This window comes from Molothrus aeneus, chromosome 6 (assembly GCF_037042795.1).
Source record: "Molothrus aeneus isolate 106 chromosome 6, BPBGC_Maene_1.0, whole genome shotgun sequence".
NCBI lineage: Eukaryota > Metazoa > Chordata > Aves > Passeriformes > Icteridae > Molothrus > Molothrus aeneus.
In genome coordinates this window covers 25,282,490-25,301,407 of record NC_089651.1, presented here as the reverse complement: position 1 = coordinate 25,301,407, position 18,918 = coordinate 25,282,490, and the positions used below count along the sequence as shown (strand labels likewise).

At 38.0% G+C, this 18,918-nt stretch overlaps 1 protein-coding gene across 1 annotated transcript in view; it reads left to right on the top strand.

The window, feature by feature from the left end:
• Positions 1-2,745: 2,745 nt before the first annotated feature.
• The window catches only part of INO80 (INO80 complex ATPase subunit), a 57,110-nt gene continuing 40,937 nt past the window's right edge, over positions 2,746-18,918 (top strand). Inside the window, exons 1-14 of the mRNA XM_066552478.1 lie at positions 2,746-2,819; positions 4,853-5,038; positions 6,298-6,464; positions 6,557-6,624; positions 8,702-8,863; positions 10,623-10,743; positions 11,985-12,199; positions 13,138-13,191; positions 13,940-14,143; positions 15,426-15,621; positions 15,821-15,888; positions 16,208-16,417; positions 17,024-17,104; positions 18,238-18,333. Of these exons, the coding sequence (XP_066408575.1) occupies positions 4,896-5,038; positions 6,298-6,464; positions 6,557-6,624; positions 8,702-8,863; positions 10,623-10,743; positions 11,985-12,199; positions 13,138-13,191; positions 13,940-14,143; positions 15,426-15,621; positions 15,821-15,888; positions 16,208-16,417; positions 17,024-17,104; positions 18,238-18,333 (1,785 nt within the window). The 5' untranslated portion in view covers positions 2,746-2,819; positions 4,853-4,895. The remainder of the gene's footprint in view (positions 2,820-4,852; positions 5,039-6,297; positions 6,465-6,556; positions 6,625-8,701; positions 8,864-10,622; positions 10,744-11,984; positions 12,200-13,137; positions 13,192-13,939; positions 14,144-15,425; positions 15,622-15,820; positions 15,889-16,207; positions 16,418-17,023; positions 17,105-18,237; positions 18,334-18,918) is intronic.

Genomic DNA, 18,918 nt, shown 5'->3' with positions numbered 1-18,918 from the left:
CAGGTTTTTTATACCACTACAGTTTTTTCTATTGGAGATTATATGCATTTAAGGAAGTCTGACAAAATATGCCTAGCTGCTATTACTGTGCTAGTCTTTGTTTTCCACACAGACCTTGACTTGGTGAATCTTCTGTTTGGATATATTTTTGTCAGGATTTATTCTGGAGATTTTACTACTGGAACATCTCACAGCATTAACTGTTCTGCTCCTCCAATGAGACCTGTGTATGTCTCAATTCTAAATTTCTTCAAGAAGGAAAAGTATTTTAGGGATTTGCGTAAGTTTGGAAAATCTATCTTAATAAGTTGGTGTCAAATTGCAAAGCACAAACCCCCCATTTTTTAGCAGAAAACTGCTAAAATTGCAAGGCAATTAAGGTGGCATAGAAGATTGTATTTTGACCAGTTTTAATCCTTATATAGATAAGGCCTTCCATGCTATAAATAATTGAGGAGTACATACTTTCTGTGATTTCAGGTTTTTGTCCACATGGATGTTTTGTCAGTGTGTTTGCAGTGATGGGATGGAGAAGAGAAAAGAGGCTGCTTCTGTGGGCTGAAGTACTGGAACAAGTATTGGTGCTCACCTACCTGGTCACACTTCATATCCCTGCACTTAGTGTGTGGCTGGGGAGACTGAATTACTTTTACCTCCCTGATTTGCCTTGCTAAGAAGAGGGACTGTGCATTAGCTACAGTCCAGTACTTTTTACTTGCATGGCAGCTTGTGTTTGTGCATGTGCCCTCAGCTAGGAGGGGAGTTGTTATCATTATTTACTATGACAGTTGATGTTAGTCATAAAGAGCAGAAAAGCTAATCCTCTGGGCCTTATCTGAGGTGTAGAGGTGGCAGCAGCTAAAGGGAAAAAACACAAGAAACTCATGGATGAAAAAGTATTGCTTCAAACAGCTCTGCAAAGCAAACCCCATACAGCTTGCAGCTAGGCACAAGAGCCAGATTTTGCACTTAGCACTTACGGGGTTCCTCTTTGATACCAGTAGGAAAAGCTTGCTGGACTTCCATTCAGAAATATGCAGTGGATATTTGTTTAAATTAGGAGAATCTTCTTTTAAAGCTAAGCTGTTTTAGGAGAGCATGGTTGTGCTGTTTGGTTGGTGCAGGTCAGTGGGCATAAAATTTAGACACCTTGTTATAAAACCTAGCTGCTCTCAGAAGATATCCTTGGAGGATTCTTCTCCAGTGTGGGGTGTTTGCTTACTGACTGGATGCTATAAATGGGCAGACTTGAAAAAACAGGAGTGAGGGAAGAAACCCCACACCTACATTAACATTGAACTAAGCAATGGGACTTTAAAACAGCGTAAGGAAGGCTCTTTCAGAACTGAAATTAGTTATTAAAAAAATACAATTACTATGAAAATTATTTGCATGAAGTTATTACATTCCTGCTGATATTTTACCTGTACTTTTAATAATTTAGTGGTTCATATGATACAATTAAACGGCTTCAGTGTGAACTTCTGATTAAAAATGCCAGAAGATTCAAAGTGCCAGCCTGGCAGTGCAGAAGCTATTTATTTCCAAATGCTGTTTTTCTAAACTGTTAGAACTCTAGAGAAGAGGAAGAGAGAAAGCAAATAGCTTTTGAATTTGATACTGAAACTTAACATGAAGTTGGTATATATCAGTAAGAAAGTCATGATGGCACAAGGATTACTGTGCAGCTTCTGCTCATTTTACCCCTGTAACGTACGAGTATTTACCTAAATGTTACCATCAGTAATGAAATCTTTTTGAAAATCTGTGTTTTGTCCTTAAACTGAGTAGACAAAAGGATAGATTCATTTCAAAAATGTGAAAGGTGGAATGAATGTCATCACCATGTAAATCCACTGAAGCAGTATGTTGGTGGTGTCATACACAGTTACATACAGTAGTGGATCAGGCTGTGTGCCTCTCGTTTGTTCCTGTCTTCTCCCACTTCAGTGTTCAATCAGTTTTTGCTATTGGAAATCTTTGTTTGTTAAAACCTATAGTGGAAATAAAAGGATAGAGAATGAATTATCTGTCACTTAGCCTTCTGTATTACTACTTTGATCAACAGGGAAGCACTCTGTGACTGTCAGCATATAAATAAATGAAGGGTTGAATTAAATGTCTGAGTTATTCACTATTCAGTATGCTTGTGTAACACTTACTGAATTTCTTTTGGGCATTGTAAATATGTTTTAAGGATATTGTTAAGCTCTCCTGTGCTTATTTGTTTATTTGGTAGGCAGGATGCAGACTAGTAACTGTTTTGAGGACAAGAGTAATTAATGTTGTATGTACAGGAGTCTTGTGGAGCAATTAAAATAGGAAGACGAGCAAAAACGTGTCTTTTATATGGGTGAAATGCAGAGGAGTTGAGCTGTGTCAGGTCAAGGAGGACTTCATTAAGTGTGGAAATGCAAGGCTGAGTTTTGGGAATGTGGTTTTCTGCAAAGAGCAGACAGGTGAAAGTTGCCATGTGTTTTTGAGTTAACTGTGTTAACATAATACATGCCCTTGTTGATGGATACATTTTGAAATGGAATGGGAAAATGCTTGTTTTGCTATGATACTAGGGAGAGATTTTCGCTCTTGTAATATATGTAATTTTATTAGTGATCATGAGGAAAGGAAAACGCCTTTCACCTTCAAGTGTTATTTTCTACCACTTCATCAATTATCTCTTCCATTAAAGGCACAAGTTTCATGTTTCCTCTCATTTTTTAACCCTTTTACTTAATTTCTTCACAGAAAGGGTTGTCAAGCATTGGAACAGGCTGCCCAGGCAAGACGTTGAGTCACTGTCCCTTGGAGGTATTTAAAAGGTGTGTGGATGTGGTACCTGGGGACATGGTTTAGTGGTGGACTTGGCAGTGTTGGATTAACAGCTGGATTTGATGATCCTAGAGATCTTTCCCGACCTAAATGATTTTGTGGTTCATTTTGTGTCTTCCTCTCTCTTGGAAGGCTGTTCTTGATTTAAGTTTTTTTGTTTGGTTTGTTTGGTTTCAAATACCTGTTAAGTGCTATGACATATGTAGATAAAAGTTGCTTGGAAAATATGCATCTTACTACCCTTATCATAGGGAAGGCTTTCAGGTGTTGCTAAGTTCTGCTGGAAATGAGGATTTGGTGACAGAGGTCAGTCATTCAACTGCTGTCAGGTATGCAAAGACCTAATATGTAGAAAGCTTCAGTCTAAAAATAATTTTTATCATAGAGCTGTTACCTTGTCTAATGAATTCTGGTGTGTTATTGGTTATCCTCTGTGGGTAAGGATGTTAACTCAAGAGCCAGTGTTTATTAAGAAATAATACGATTTGCTCTTGTTCAAGCACAGCCATTAGTCTTAAGATGAGGATCACTTATAGTTAATTGTAACTTTGAAGTTCTGAATTTGTTCTGTAATTTTGAAGGATAAAAGACTTAGAGAAGGTTAGATGCTGGGTTTTGGATCTGTACATGTGGAGGGAGAGCAGCTTGAAGATTGGATACTCAATCTGTATGTTTACTTACATAAGCATAAAACAATTTAGTCACTGATTTAATAATTGAACAAATATATGTCTTTCAACAAATTAATGAGAAGTTTGCTTCAGATTTTGTAGTATTTTTAAGAAGTGATAGAAACCGCAAGAATCCTTCAGAAGAGCAATTAATCTAAGTCTGACTGGTTTTAATTTGAGCATCCTGTTCTAGCGAGAGGTGTCCCTCCCTGTGGCGGGGGTTGGAACTAGATGTTCTCTAAGGGCCTTTCAAACCTAAACCATTCCATGATTTTTGTCCTCCACCAGAAGTAAAAGCTTTAGACATTTATTTGTTTGTTTGTTTGTTTGTAAATATTTAAGATCTTGATAGCACTTTGATTTACGAAGTAACAACTCTGGCTTTGGAAATCACGTACCTTTCTCACTGTTATTATAACAGTGATGGCATCTTTTGTAGTCAAAGAAAAGTAAAATTTGAGTTGACAGAGCTATTTCTGTAACAGTTGTTATGATGTCTTTTGTAATTGGAGGAAGAGAAAACTGCAGTTGACAGAGGAATAAAATGTTTTGATACCTTTGTTTCCAGAGTATGTAGTATGCAAATATTGCAGGGGGGTGCATTTGGATTTATTAAGTATCTTAAATCCAGAGAACAAATAAAAAAAAATCCGGTGGACAGTTCCTACTAGTGGAAAAACATAATGCTAGAATACATTCTAAATTTTTAAATATTAAAAAGTATCTTGAAAATTGCTTTTCATGTATTATTTTTCTTTAATAAAATAACAGTTGCGCTTTAGAAGGAAAGGGTTTTTGGTCAAGTATTTGTAGCTTGTTTGCCAGCAGGTAACAGCTATATTTTCAGTGCTGAAAGAGCATTGCTGTAAGGTAAAGGAGAAATATTACAAGTATTCAGTAGACTACAGCTGTGAACTGAAAAAAAACAGAGGAACAATGTTTTTAGTAATTCCTCCTTTTTGAGTCAGTTATATATATATGCCTTCTGTTCAGGGTTAAGCATCATCAATAACGTGATGAAAGCTTACTGTGGTTGCTTGAGGACTGTCTTCATAATACTTTGAATTTCTATGTCACCACTTGGATTACCATACTAGGTTAAAACAGTGCTTGTTCCTATCAAACAGCAACCACAAAGTCATAAACCAGAAAACTAAGAATCTAGTTTGTGGCTGTGGTAGTACTGTGGTGGAAAGTTGAATAGCAATTTCTGTTTGTTTACTATATCTATTAACTGCAGCCTAAGCTGCAGATAGATATAGTAAACAAACTAGCCTAGAGTTGTCTTGGTTTTTTGTCTTTTTTGCTCCTTTCAGAGGTGTGGAGCTGATGGCCATTGTTTCTTTTTACAGCTGTGTGTTCAGAGGCACCTGTGCATGAGGAGAAGTTTGTTCTATGGCCTCAGAGCTGGGTGCCAGGGAGGATGGCAGCTGCTCAGAGCTGGCAAAACCCCTCTATCTGCAATACCTGGAAAAAGCTCTGCAACTGGATCAGTTCTTACGACAGACGTCTGCCATCTTTAACAGGAGTATATCCAGGTACCAAAAGCTTTCCTACTTTCCCTTGGGAGTGCCAAGGAAAGACAGGCATTTTTATAATATTGTTCCACACCTACACCATATGAAGAATTTATCAGTGACTTGTTCGTTAGAAGCTCTTCTGCTTTAGGAGAGGTCACTTGGATCTCTCAGCCTAGAGAAGAGGAAATCTAAACAATACTATTAAATTTAATAATAAATCTAGCATTAGGTTTGAGTTTTGAAACAAAGCTTTTCTAATTTCTTCTCTCTGGTGACCACTGATACGACCTGAGGCAATGACATGAAATTTTGTCAGGGGAGATTTAGGTGGGATATTAAGGAAAGGTTCTCTAACCGGAGGGTGGTTGGGCGCTGGAACAGGCTCCCTAGGGAAGGGGTCACAGCACTAGCTGGACAGAGTTCAAGAAGCCTTTGGACAACACTCTCAGGCACATGGTGTGATTCTTGGGGACTCTCCTGTGCAGGACCAGGAGTTGGACTTAAAGATTTTTGTGGCTCCCTTCCAACTTGGGATATTCTCTGATTGTATAAAAGATTTTGGACTGTGCTTCTCTCAGTTCATAGTGATAATACAGTGTGCTACCAGCTCATGTACAAATTAGTACAATGTTTTAAAGCTCTTTTTTTGTAGCTGAGTGGCCAAAACTTTCTTTGTCTGCAAAAAGTAGAAGGAGGAAGCCCTAAGTAGATTTTCAGGGACACTTACAGCCTTTAGTCATAAAGAAAACGGAAAGATTTGTCAGATGCAGAATTTGTCTTAAGTTGTAGCAATGAGGCATCATCAATGTGTGTTTCTGTCCCAAAACAATCAAATATGTAATTTCATCAGTGTTTCAGTATTGCAGTTACAGAGCTGCTAACAGAATGGGCAACTGCTAACAGATATATTTATAAGCATGTATTAAGACCCACAAAAGGATTAGAAAAGGTATATGTACATTTCTTACATGTTCCAATGAGTATGACAATATTATGCTTTGGTTTGACTTGCACAGTTCATGCTTCTAAAACTAGACACCTAGTTGAAGACTGGAGGTGCAGGTTGATAACATAGCCAGGCTGATCTCATGATTAACTGTTGCTAAGGGTAAATGGGAAATTATTAACAGCAATATTTCTAATGTCTAGAATTACATCTGAAGGAGTCTCAGTTCTCAAACCTTTAGACAAATGCCCATATGTAAGAAAGCTGGATGGTCATCTTCTCTTTTGAATATTTTCCTGTCATTGTCACTGTATTATGGATCTTCTTGCAGTGATGAAAGTGAAGATGGATTGGATGACAATCCTTTGCTGCCTCAGTCTGGGGATCCCCTGATGCAAGTTAAGGAAGAGCCTCCAGACTCCTTGCTTGGAGAGTCTTCTGGAGCAGGGAATTCTGGGATGCTGAACGCACATTCCCTGAATGGAGTACTCCAGCCAGGTGGGTGTTTATTAGGTTGAATCTTGACTTTCTTTGAGTTAGTCTGGAAAAGCATTATTTCTAAGAACTTTATTTTTTTTTCCTGTAAACAGAACCAAAGTCTGAAAAAGGGAGCTTGTATAATTTTTCCAAACTGAAGAAAAGCAGAAAGTGGCTGAAGGTAAGAATATTGGAAAGCAATGCAGCTATTGTGGAATCTCTGAGTAGAGTTACCCACCTAGCCATTCTCAGTCATTTACCAGCAGTCCTGGCTAACCAGGGAGATCCTAATTGACTGAAAGTTTGCAAACATGACAACCATTTACAAGAAAAGCTGGATGGAGGGCCTAGGGAACTACAGAACTGTCAGCTTATCCTTGGTGCTCTGTGAAATGTTATGGAGCAGAACATCTTGAGTGTCATCACACAGCATGTGCAAGATAACCAGGGGATCAGGCCCAGCCAGCATGGGTATATGAAAGTTGGGTCCTGCTTGACCAACCTGATCATATTCTGTGACAAGGTGACCTGCCTAATGGATGAAGGAAAGGCTGTGGATGTCTGTCTAGACTTCAGTAAAGCCATTGACACCATCTCCCACAGCATTTTCCTTGACAAGGTGGCTGCTCACATTTGGATGGGTGCATGGTTTACCAGGTGAAAAACTGCCTGCATGGCTAGGCCCAGACAGTAGTGGTGCCTGGAGTTACATCCAGGTGATGGCCAGCTCCAGTGGTGATCCCCAGGGCTCAGTACTGGGCCTGGTCCTGGTCCTGTTTATTGTCTTTATCAGTGATGTGAATGAAGTGATCAAATACACCCTCAGTTACTTGCAGACAAGTTGGGTTGCAGTGTTGATCTGCTGGAGGGCAGGAGGGCACGGCAGAGGGGTCTGGATCATGGGCCAAGGCTGATTGCGTGAGGTTCAATGCAGTGAATATCCTGCACTTGGGTGACAACAACCCCATGCAGCACTACAGGCTGGGGGAAGCATGGCTGTAAGGCTGCCCAGCAGAAAAGGACCTGAGGGTGCTGGTTGAAAGCAGCTGAAAATGATCCAGCAGTGTCCAGGTAGCCAAGAAGGCCAGTGGCATCCTGGCCTGTATCAGCAAGTGTGGCCAGCGGGACCAGGGCAGTGATTGTCTCCCTGTACTTGATGTCCTGGTGAGGCCACAACTCGAACCCATGTCCAGTTTGGGCCTCTTGCTATGTGAAGGACATTGAGGTGCTGGAGTGTGTCCAGGGGAGGGCAGTGGAGCTGGGGAAGGCTCTGGATCACAAGTCTTAGGAGGAGCAGCTGAGGGAACTGGGAGTATTAAGCCTGAAGAAAAGGAGGTTTGGGGGGACTCCCTTGAAGGGAGATTGTAGTGAGGTGAGGATGAGTCTGCTCTCCCAAGTAATAAGCAATAGGGCAAGAGAAATGGCCTCAATTGTGCCAAAGGAGGTTTAGATTGTATATTAGTAAAATTTTCTTCACTGGGGAGGATGGTCAAGCATTAGAACAGGCTGCCGAGGGCAGTTTTGGAATCACCATCCCTGGAGGTGTCCAAAAGGCATGTGGATGTGGCACATGAGGATGGAGTTACGTGGTGGGCTTGGCAGTTAGTTTACATTCAGAATCTGAATTAATTTTAAATTACGGAATCTATTATAAAATGTATTAAATGGAGATTTGGGACTTGACTGAGAATTTGTTTTTACGTTGAACTCACTACAAGGTCTCAGTGAGGATGGCAGAAGTGAGTGGAATGGTGGCTTTATGCTGTCTTTGCATTTTCACTGTATTGTAGGCATCTCAAGTTAGCTAAAACATGTTGCCAAGAGGTCAAACAAGAGCCAAACTTGCAGAAACTGATGCAGGTAGCAGTGGTAGAATAGCAGGACAAACTACAAATGGGGTAGGGAAGCACCTGCAAACAACACATCACAAAATACCCCTGCTGTTATCCTGGCTTTTCTCACTGCTGCTTTTCTGAGACCACAAACAGACAAAGTGGACTAAAATGATTTAACTGTCACAAACTAAGAGAAAACTACTTTCCTCCAAATCAGAAAATGTGTATGGGATTCACTGCTATACAGGTCTGCTCCTCAGAAATCTATTTTCTATGAGTCTTTTTAGATGGACACGTTGTTAGTACTAAGTACCATTATTGGGTGAGACCCACACCCCTTTATTAGGTAAAGGCTCAAGAGTCCTTTGCATAAATAAACAGGGACTTGGGATTGTTAAATTAGTTCCCATTTATTCTTGTTAGAGTATCCTTCTGAGTGATGATTCCAGTGACACAGATTCACCAAGTGATGAGGATGGAGAGGAGGAAGAAGAATTTTCTCTTTCAAGGGAAGAACTTCACGATATGCTGCGATTACACAAGTATAAAAAATTGCATCAAAGTAAATATAGCAAAGACAAGGAGGTAAAAAGAATGTTTACATTTTCTTGATTTTTATTCTTTCCTTTAACTGTATTATTTTAACTGCTCTTATGTTTTTATCAAAACTCATAATTTTGTGAATTGGAAAATACACTGTTTGGTAGACAGTAATTGTCTAACAGCACTTTTAGACAAGGGTTTTTGAATCAATTGCATACATAGAATGAAAGATGCTGTGAATCTGTCAGTAATGTACATAACTAGTACTGGCACATGTTATATATAATTTCCACAGTGCTCTGTCCCAGTCACTAGAGCAAATACTGGGTGTTAAAATGCAAGATTTGGATTAAATATATGCAATGTATATGAAAATGGAGATGCTGTGAGTTAAATTATAATACAGGTACTAGCTGCTATTCAAGTGTATTTATATCATTGTTAAAGTAATGAATAGTAAGGTGATGTTTACAGTCTTGAAAAGGAGTCCCTATTTTACTACCTTGTCATTTTCTGTCATGATTTGAGGTTTTACTTGACACTTTTTCTTTCTTTTTACCTTTTTTGTTTGTTTGTTTTGGACTTTCTTTTGATATTTTCTTTCTTTCTCTTAGAAGGAAATAGTCTGCTGCATTTTTGCATTTTTCTTAATAGTAAGCCAAATTCCATGGCTGCTTTGATTCTAATAATGTATTTCTTCAAATTATAAGGGCTTTTACAGAAATGTTCACTGCTGATTTGAATTGCAGCAGAAAGTCTTAGATGAAGGAGGTTATCCTATTCTGTTATCTGAGAATGTGTCTGAAGTTAAAATTTGTCCTCCTGTTTTATATTCTTTTCGAATCTCTCCAGAAGAGTGAAGAAATATTTTTCCACACAGGTCTTTGCTTCTCTTTACTTCTTTCTTTTGTTTTCTTGTAAAGCTCTGAACCAATATTGTGTTAGCTTCTTGAAATATTGCATAGCTACACAAATATTCATACACCACATTTTTAAACTGGTCATAGCTTTGTTAGATTTTACACAAATACTTATTTCCAGACTTGTAAGAAATAATACCCAGTGAAATTAACCAGTGAGAGATTGTTAGATCAGCAGTACACAGTTATGGAGGGAGAGGAACATATATCAGAAAAGTTTGTTTATGCTTGTGATCTCACTTTTCAAAAATCTTCTATTAATTTAAAAGTATGCTTATATTTTAATCAGTTAATTTCTGAGCAGTACTGCCTTTAATTTGCCTGTTTATGTGTAAGCTGTGTGGAATTCTTCACTACTTCATTTCAATAATGCTGGGAATATACTGGCATTTTTCATCATTTAGAGGAAAAAAATGTTGAGGCAGCTGTATTTTTACTTGACAATCTGAGTGTTCAAGTTGTTTGTCCTTGTGGAAATCTTTTAAATGCCTTTTCTTTAAACCTGTCCTTTTACATCCTTTGGGATGATAAAGTAGAACATGTATGTAATTTGGGAATGCAGGCCAAGCAAATGTTGGGTCTATAACTGGACCTCTTCATGTAGTGTGTTGTCTTGCTGGGCAGCACCTGTGTGGAAAAGACAGAGCAGTATGTTCTGAAAGTACAACCTTGACTGCACCTCTTACTTCACCAGGTGGGCTCAGTTCCCTGTGCTCAACTTGGAGCCCACCCCTGGGAGCAGTGGTTTCACTTTAGACTCTCTGATAGTTGATAACAAATGCAAAATATGGAGAAGTGCATGCTTCCTGATCTCTTCTTTATGTTCAGGATCTGAGCTTGTTTGGGGGCTGTCTCTGTTACCTGCTCACTCTCCCCTTCAGTTGCAGCAGTACCAGTACTACAGCGCGGGGCTGCTCTCTACCTACGACCCCTACTACGAGCAGCAGCGCCACCTGCTAGGGCCCAAGAAAAAGAAGTTTAAAGAAGAGAAAAAAATAAAAGGTAAAGTTACTAACTTCATGCTTTTAAATGGCTGCTGGGATTTAACTTCTGTCCTACGTTGTTTCCTTTGATTAAACATAAATGTTCAAAACTTGCGGGTTTTGCAGGGAAATACCAAGTTCTCGCAAAGAAAAATGTCTTCAGAAAATATTGTGCTTTATCATCTGGCTTCTAGAAAGCTAGGGTGGAAAAAAGGTGTGTGACTGGAGAGTTCATGGCTTAAGATTTTCTTTGTGGACCTTATTCAGTAGTTTGGAATCCACAAACATTGTTTCATATCATGGTCCATTTACTCAAGAGTGTTTTGAAAACATGATAGGTCCTTGAAAAGTTTAAGAGCTTATCCAGTACCTGCTGCAGTTATTCATTCCTGAATTTGTAGTTTTAGTGATTAGGAAGTTTCAGGGGGTGAGTGTTTTCTGGAAAATAGAGGGAACTTGGAGTTGATGTTTAATGTCAGTTAGAATAGAATTATATCTCTAACATAACAACTGGAGTTTCTGAGATGTATATTTGCCAGGAAATACAGTTTCCTTTCTTGTTTGGGCTGGCAGTAGTTGTAAATCTGGAAAGAAGCAGAGAAGGCTATGAGCTGTCAGCGTAAGGTGAACTCTTTTAGTGTAAGTACTTAAGTTTGAGCTGTGTTTTAAAGGTGTTATTTCAGGCTGGCTTCCATTCTTTTTGCAAGTTCCTTTAATTGTGGTGGTTTTTTTCTCCATTATGCTTGCAGCATCCATAATTTTGCATACTCATGGTGAACATTTTTAATATCTGATACCAGTATCAATTTCCTCTGAAGCCTGGTATGACATGACAATATGCCAATATCTTTCAATGCAGTCTTCTCTTTGCTGAGAAGTTTGCTTTGAGACTTATTGTACCAAATGATAATGTTGTCACCTCTAAAAGTCTTACCTTTATGTCGCTTTAAGTAGAATTTTGCCGCAAAGCAAGGAACATGCACCAACTCTGAGACATTTTAACTCTCAAGGCATGTTTCCCTGGGTGGAAGTAATTGCATTTCACCCCTCTATTAAACAGGAAAATCTTTCCATTATAAAGTACTGAGGAAATATCTAATAGTATAAATTAATTGTACCAGAATTGGAAAACATGGATAAGTTTGGCTTTTTTCTTGGTTCTACATATAAATTGACTAGGAGAATTTACTCAGGAAAGGTGCCTAATTAAATGTACCCCAAAAATAGAAATGTATTTTTATGATTGTTGTTGCCATGCAGGCAAGTTGAAAAAAGTAAAGAAAAAGAGGAGACGGGATGAAGAACTCTCTTCAGAGGAGTCACCACGACGCCACCATCACCAGACCAAAGTTTTTGCCAAGTTTTCCCACGATACACCTCCACCTGGGTCCAAGAAAAAGCATTTGTCTATTGAGCAACTTAACGCACGTCGGCGCAAAGTGTGGCTTAGCATTGTTAAGAAGGAGTTACCAAAGGTGAGCTTGGCTAATGGCAGTAGATCAGTGATGATACAAGAAAGTGAAATAGGAAATCAACTTAGTGGGGACTTGACACTTGGAAAAACAGAGTAAAGTAAGACCTGATTTTTCCAGTGGTCATTAATGACCTAACTGGAATTCTGTAATCTGTAAGCAACATGTAGTTGAAATATCACCAGTGGTACCTAAACAGATCATGCAGTGCTTGCTGTGGCTATTCAACCCTCGGCAATGAAAGGTGCAGGAAGCTCTAGCAGGTTCTCACACTGATCTGCAGGATGGCAGTATAGACCAAACCATTATCTAGGTTTACAGTGGAGTTCAGAAAATGGGTGTTTCAGTCACAACACCTGTGTTTTTCAAATCTTACCTCAGAAACAGATTAGGGAAAAGTGTTTGTATCATTTTGATACACTGCTTTTTGAAGTTCACAGTCAGCAGACTTTGAATTCTACAACAAGTCATGACTGTGTCATCCTGTATGGACTTAAAAGCCAAACAAAGGATATGTGCAGTGAGAGAGACCATATTTTTTCAAAAGATGAATTTTGATCATGTGAAGAACATAGGATCTACATAAATTCTTAACATCTTTGGGAAACAGTGGAAAATATTGTTTCCCTCAGTGATAAAAATGGAATAGGAGACCTCTGCTTTGCAACAGTAGTAATTAAAGAAACAATTGTGAAAAAAAGAGGTGTTTTGCATGCTTCCTTCAGGATTTGGAATATATTTATGTATGCCTTCAGTAATTTAGGGATGAAAAACTGTTTCAGTCAAAATGAAAAATAATTACAGTATCTATTCTCAATTATACAGTAGTGTGCATGACTGAAGTTGGTGCATGTACCTGCTGAAGACTAGATAGTGGTTTTTTTTTAAATACTGTGAAGCAATTACCCTTTAACTGATTTACGGGTTGTCCTCTTTTACAGGCATACAAACAGAAAGCTTCAGCCCGTAACCTCTTCCTAACCAACAGCAAAAAGGTAGGTGGTGTTTAGTTTCATACTGTTCCTTGTACTGGATATAATAAACAAACTGTAACCTCTCTGTTTCTTACAATACTGACTATACTAGCAGGGCAGTATAGGAGAGAGAACTGTTTCCAATAATTGTGTTTTACTATAAGGCTTTTCATTTTTTAGCTGTGTTGTTTTGTCTTGTTTCATAAGCAACAGATGAAACAAACAACATGAGTTCTTTCATGAGATCTTTCTGGCTTTTGAAAGATTTAGTTTGTACATTTTAAATTTACTAATCTTTGATACTGTACATTAGTGGCTTTGATACACTTTGACTTTTGAGTTGCCCATCTATCCACTAATTAAAACTTGATGGTTTTAAGCATTCTGGTTGAAATCAAAGGGGCTCTTGGAATATTAAGTGCTTTAATTTAGATAAATATGTAGAGGACCTGAGATTTTAAATAGAGCAATTTTCAGCATAAGTGATTGCGAAAGCAATCCATCTTCTCATCAAAGTCTTCTCTGAGAATTGGCATTGTTTCTACCTGGAAAACTTTGCTTACAAACACTGGGTAACAGCTTTCTGAGCACTTTTCAAGGGTTGTGCTCAAGTGTCTGATTCATTTATATTGCTGCTGAGTAAAGTATCACAGTTTTTTCTCTTTTGAAGTATCAGACTTGGTTATAATTAAATCTGATACTGTTTCTTGCTGGCTTTCTTTACAATCTGCCCATTTTATCACTGTTCCCAAATCTTATTTTTTTCTAGCTGGCCCACCAGTGCATGAGGGAGGTCCGTAGAGCTGCTATCCAGGCCCAGAAAAACTGTAAGGAAACTCTACCCCGAGCACGTCGTCTCACCAAGGAGATGCTTCTCTATTGGAAAAAGTATGAAAAAGTGGAAAAAGAGCATCGGAAACGAGCTGAGAAGGAGGCTCTGGAGCAACGCAAGCTGGATGAGGAGATGAGAGAGGTACAGCAAAATCACAGATTGCTGTTACTTCATATGCTGAGGAGACAGAAGTGACTCGATAATTTGAGTTTCTGAATCCAAGCCATGAAATTCAGTTATTTGTTCTGTTTTGGTGCTATTCCACATATTTCTTCTGCTGTCGTATTTTTATTTACGTAATTATTCTAATGTTAGCAAGAGGTGATTAAAAAAACCCTTCAAATTGCATAAATTCTTTATAATTGAGTGAAATTGAGGAAGGAATCAGAGAAGCTGTGCATGTCTCACAGACATACACAGCTCAGTGTTGGTAAGGGCCAACATTTTGTAATGGTTTGTATATCTTTCTGGATCCAGAAGGGAAGACACTTTTTCATTGACATTGAATTTTTTTGTCCTGTTCTTTTTTCCCCCTGCTGCTGTAAGATGATTCTGTCATTTATGTACGAGACACAGAATTTTTCTGTGCTTGCTTTTTTTGTTAGCCAACTGGCAACTTCTTGAACTCTATTACAGAGTAAAAGGGATTGAATTCAAGAGAGTTTCCTTGTAAAAGCTCTCTAGTGAAACTGTGATTGTTATTTTAGATATGTATACCTTATATGAGGAAAGGTTGAATCTTAAAACTAAATATAAGGCATTATAATGCTTAAATTATGCTTGCATTTATTGTGTTCCTCTCATTCTTGCAAATTTATTAACATTTGGTAAAGTTTTCTGCTGACTTAGATAAATAGACAAATTTTAACAGTTGCATTTTTTGCCAAAGCCTAAGGGTGAACAGAGCTTCAGCAATGCCTTGCTGAATGCTGAGTAATGATAATATCTCAAATCTATTACTTATTGTTGTACTCATGTGTACTACCATAATTCCCTCTACTAATAAGTAACAGAATGTGGGAGTGAGGTTACCATGAGAGCACTTCTTAACTGCTGAGTTCCTTTACTATAAACCACTAAAGTCATGCTATTTTTTGTTGATATTTTTATTTTTCAGTGTAAACAAAACTTTGAAACTTTCTCTTAATAGATTATGGTGTTTTTTGTAATGATTACTGAATTTAAAACAACTTTTCATTTACAACATTTTTATATTTCAGTGTAGATATTTATGGAGTTGGTCAGTGTTCTTATGTGCAACTAATAATGTAGCACTTCAAAGTGATGTGCTTAACATAATCTAGATAGATTGGTTGTTGATACATTATTAGATGAATTTTTTTTTGTTTAATTATATTTTTAACATTGAACTCATGTCCTCTTTTTCCCCTTCTTTTGTTTTTGGTAAATGCTCTTCTCTTAGGCTAAGAGACAGCAGCGAAAACTGAACTTTCTGATCACACAAACTGAATTATATGCCCATTTTATGAGTCGTAAACGAGATATTGGACATGATGGGATACAGGAGGAAATCCTGCGCAAACTTGAAGACAGCTCTACCCAAAGGCAGATTGATATTGGTGGAGGAGTAGTGGTCAACATCACCCAAGAAGATTATGGTAAATGATTCATCTACAGTCCTTTCCTTGCACTCTTGAAATTTACTGTACTCTGTCTGTTACTGTGAAAACTTAACAATTTCAAGCACAATAATTGCAGCAGTCCCTCTGCAAGAAGGACTGCTGCAATTATTGGAATTTATCTGTGTGTTTGGGTGGTTACTGATGCAGAGCTCTAATATGGGTCTGGTATTTTCAGATAGCAACTATTACAAGGCCCAAGCTCTGAAGAATGCTGAGGATGCTTACCAGATTCATCAAGCCCGGGTATGTATTTTTTTGATCCATGAAGTAGAAGAGCAAGCAGAGTAATTGGTAGAAGCCACAGTACCAGGATCTTTCATAGCAGTCAAGTCAAATAGGTTAATCCGGTGACCAGATTTGAATTTAATTCCATATACACATTTTGTGTTAAACCAGTAGAAAACCAGAGTATGACGATTTGGGCTATAGGAACAGACTCATTTTCTCTTCATTTCTGACGAGTATCATGTCTTAATGTGAGTTGTAAAGCCCTTTACACTACAGTTTCTTGATAAGTTAATATATTCACCATCTTATTCATTACCTTCCTCTTCCTGTTCAGACCAGATCATTTGATGAAGATGCAAAGGAGAGCCGGGCAGCTGCTTTACGGGCTGCTAACAAATCCGGGACTGGATTTGGAGAGAGCTACAGTTTAGCAAACCCATCTATCCGAGCAGGAGAAGATATTCCACAGCCTACCATTTTCAATGGAAAACTGAAAGGTTATCAACTGAAAGGCATGAATTGGCTCGCCAACCTATATGAGCAGGTATATTAGTATATCTTGCAAATTTTTATAACTTTGTCATTTAAGTTGGCCAAAAAAATCAACTGTTTTTAAAAACAGACTGTGTATAGTTGATATTTAATGTATTTGGAAAAAAAAAGTACTAGGTAGGCCATGTACCAGTTCTTGATTATTCTTTGATTATTGAATCAAAGTTCTTGATTATTTAGTACATAACAGCTTTGAATGGGGCTTTGAGTTCAGTATTCTTTGTGTGGTTTATACAACTGTATAGATCATATATATACAACTTGGATCACATATGGAGGAGACTTTTCCTGCTTGGAGTTGCATATTGTTTCAAGGTTGGGTCAGCAGATAAACTGCAGGCAGTCTTGTCCTTGTGAGTGTGCCCAGGTCACAATGGGATCATGAAGTGCAGAGAGGCTTAGGGGAAAAATAAGACTGAGAGATGAATGAAATACAGTTGAGATCAATTACCTCTCAGGAGTAGATGCAAGAGATGATAAAGTTTCAGAGTTATTACAGTGGGGCTGTTCCTCCTCAGTTCAGTAGCAACTGTTTTGCTACTTCTTTGTAGTTTAAAAAGTAGTAAAGTGAAGATGTTCATTTATGGATCTTTTGCAGGGCATCAATGGAATCCTGGCAGATGAAATGGGTCTGGGTAAAACAGTACAAAGTATTGCTCTCCTTGCACATCTGGCTGAGGTAGGTGGGTTATACCTTGTTCCTGGGTAGTACGCTTGATAGAAGATGCGTACTTTTCACATGTTGGAAATGAATTTTGGATTACAAAGCTTAAATGTCTTGAAGGGTATTTTATACATTGTTTCCACATGGAGCCATTGAAATAGTTATGAATGTATGTCAATTTTTATTTATATAGAGTTTTCATTTATTCACAGAGTAAAATCTTCTCACTTGCACTGAATGTAAAAGCCTCAGGAGAGAACACGCACACTTGATGGTTCACTGAGTTTTACAGATCAAAGTGCTCAGATTCTGAGCTTCATGGCAATTAGCATTAATTTCCATATTCCAGTGGGGTGTTTTAGGAAGCATAGTGATTCTTTTGTGCCAGGGCAGACAAACAAAACAGAATTAACAACAGGAGCTTACTTCTTAATGCAAAAATAGATACATTTTTAAAAAAAAATTAAAGTCTTGATTGCAATCCACTCACTTGCCCTAAATAGGAGATATCAGTGAAGTGATACTAGAAGCAAAATTAGCTGCACTAGTGACCAAGTGACTCTTGTGTGCATTTCTTTATGTTACTGCTACTGTTGGCCAAAATACTGTAAAAGTGTGCAGAGCTGAAGGTTCTTGAGCTCATCTGTATAGAGAGAATCACAAGATAAGCTTGCCTTCCTGTGACACTGCACCTTGAGGTTTTTTGAAGGTTACATAGTGCTTTGTTCTTCTGCCTCTCCCTTAGGAGGGCCAGCTTGTAACTGCTAATATATTAATGGATCAACTCAGTTATTCACCAGAGGGCACTGTAATTTGTGATGTGGCAGAGCTAAGTTTTTCAATGTGACCTCAAGTTCTTATCAAAATAACAGGGGCTGTTAGTAACATGCAGGTGGCAACTCTCAGAAACAAAGGAGTTTGTTCTGGGAAGAACTTTGCTGTTATGAAATAAGTTTTGGTTAAACATTAGATCTGCTCTGTTTGATTTTGTATCACCCTGCTGTGCTGGAAGAGTTTTGCTATTTTGCATACAGTTCCCTCTCATGTAGTCACTGTCATTTAGTAGATTTAAAGCCATATCAAACCATCTCTTTATCACCTCACTTCAATTATTTTTTTAAATTTAATTTTTTATGTGTGTTTTCCAGAGAGAGAACATCTGGGGACCTTTTTTAATAATTTCACCTGCCTCTACTCTGAACAACTGGCACCAGGAGTTTGCCAGATTTGTACCTAAATTTAAGGTAGTAAGCATGTCCAAGAAATTTCTTTCTGTTTCCTTGAGAGCAGACCATTTTGTTCTCCTGAGTTCTGTATCACATATGGGTGCCAACTGAATGTGAAACTCTGTAATGGGACTGTTTCTGGTACTTTTTCCCATCATCCTGGTTTTTTTCTGAAGTGTTTAGTTTTTTAGGGCTTGAAAATATTCTGACTTTAATCACATGGTTTTCATTTTACATTGACTTAAAGACACCTTCTCAGTAAGGAACTGTAGTAGGTCAGCAAGTGTATGCATAATTGTAACATGTGGGCCTGGCAGCAGAACCAAGAATTACATACTGAGTTTTATGTAATGTCTTTGGGGTTAGAGCTGTGTTTTCAGTCATTCATATGAATTTGAGTCAGATAAAGATTGTATGTGAACAAATGCTGAACAGATAACAGGGAAGCAAAATGCAGTTATTACAGAAAAATAGAAGAACTATGGACATACAGTTAATAATCAAGGAAAAGCAGAGAGGTGAAGCACAAATAGATAAGAACAAGAAGATTGAAAGAAAACATGGAGTTTTTCAGGTATATTGTGAATGTGAAAACATAGTAAA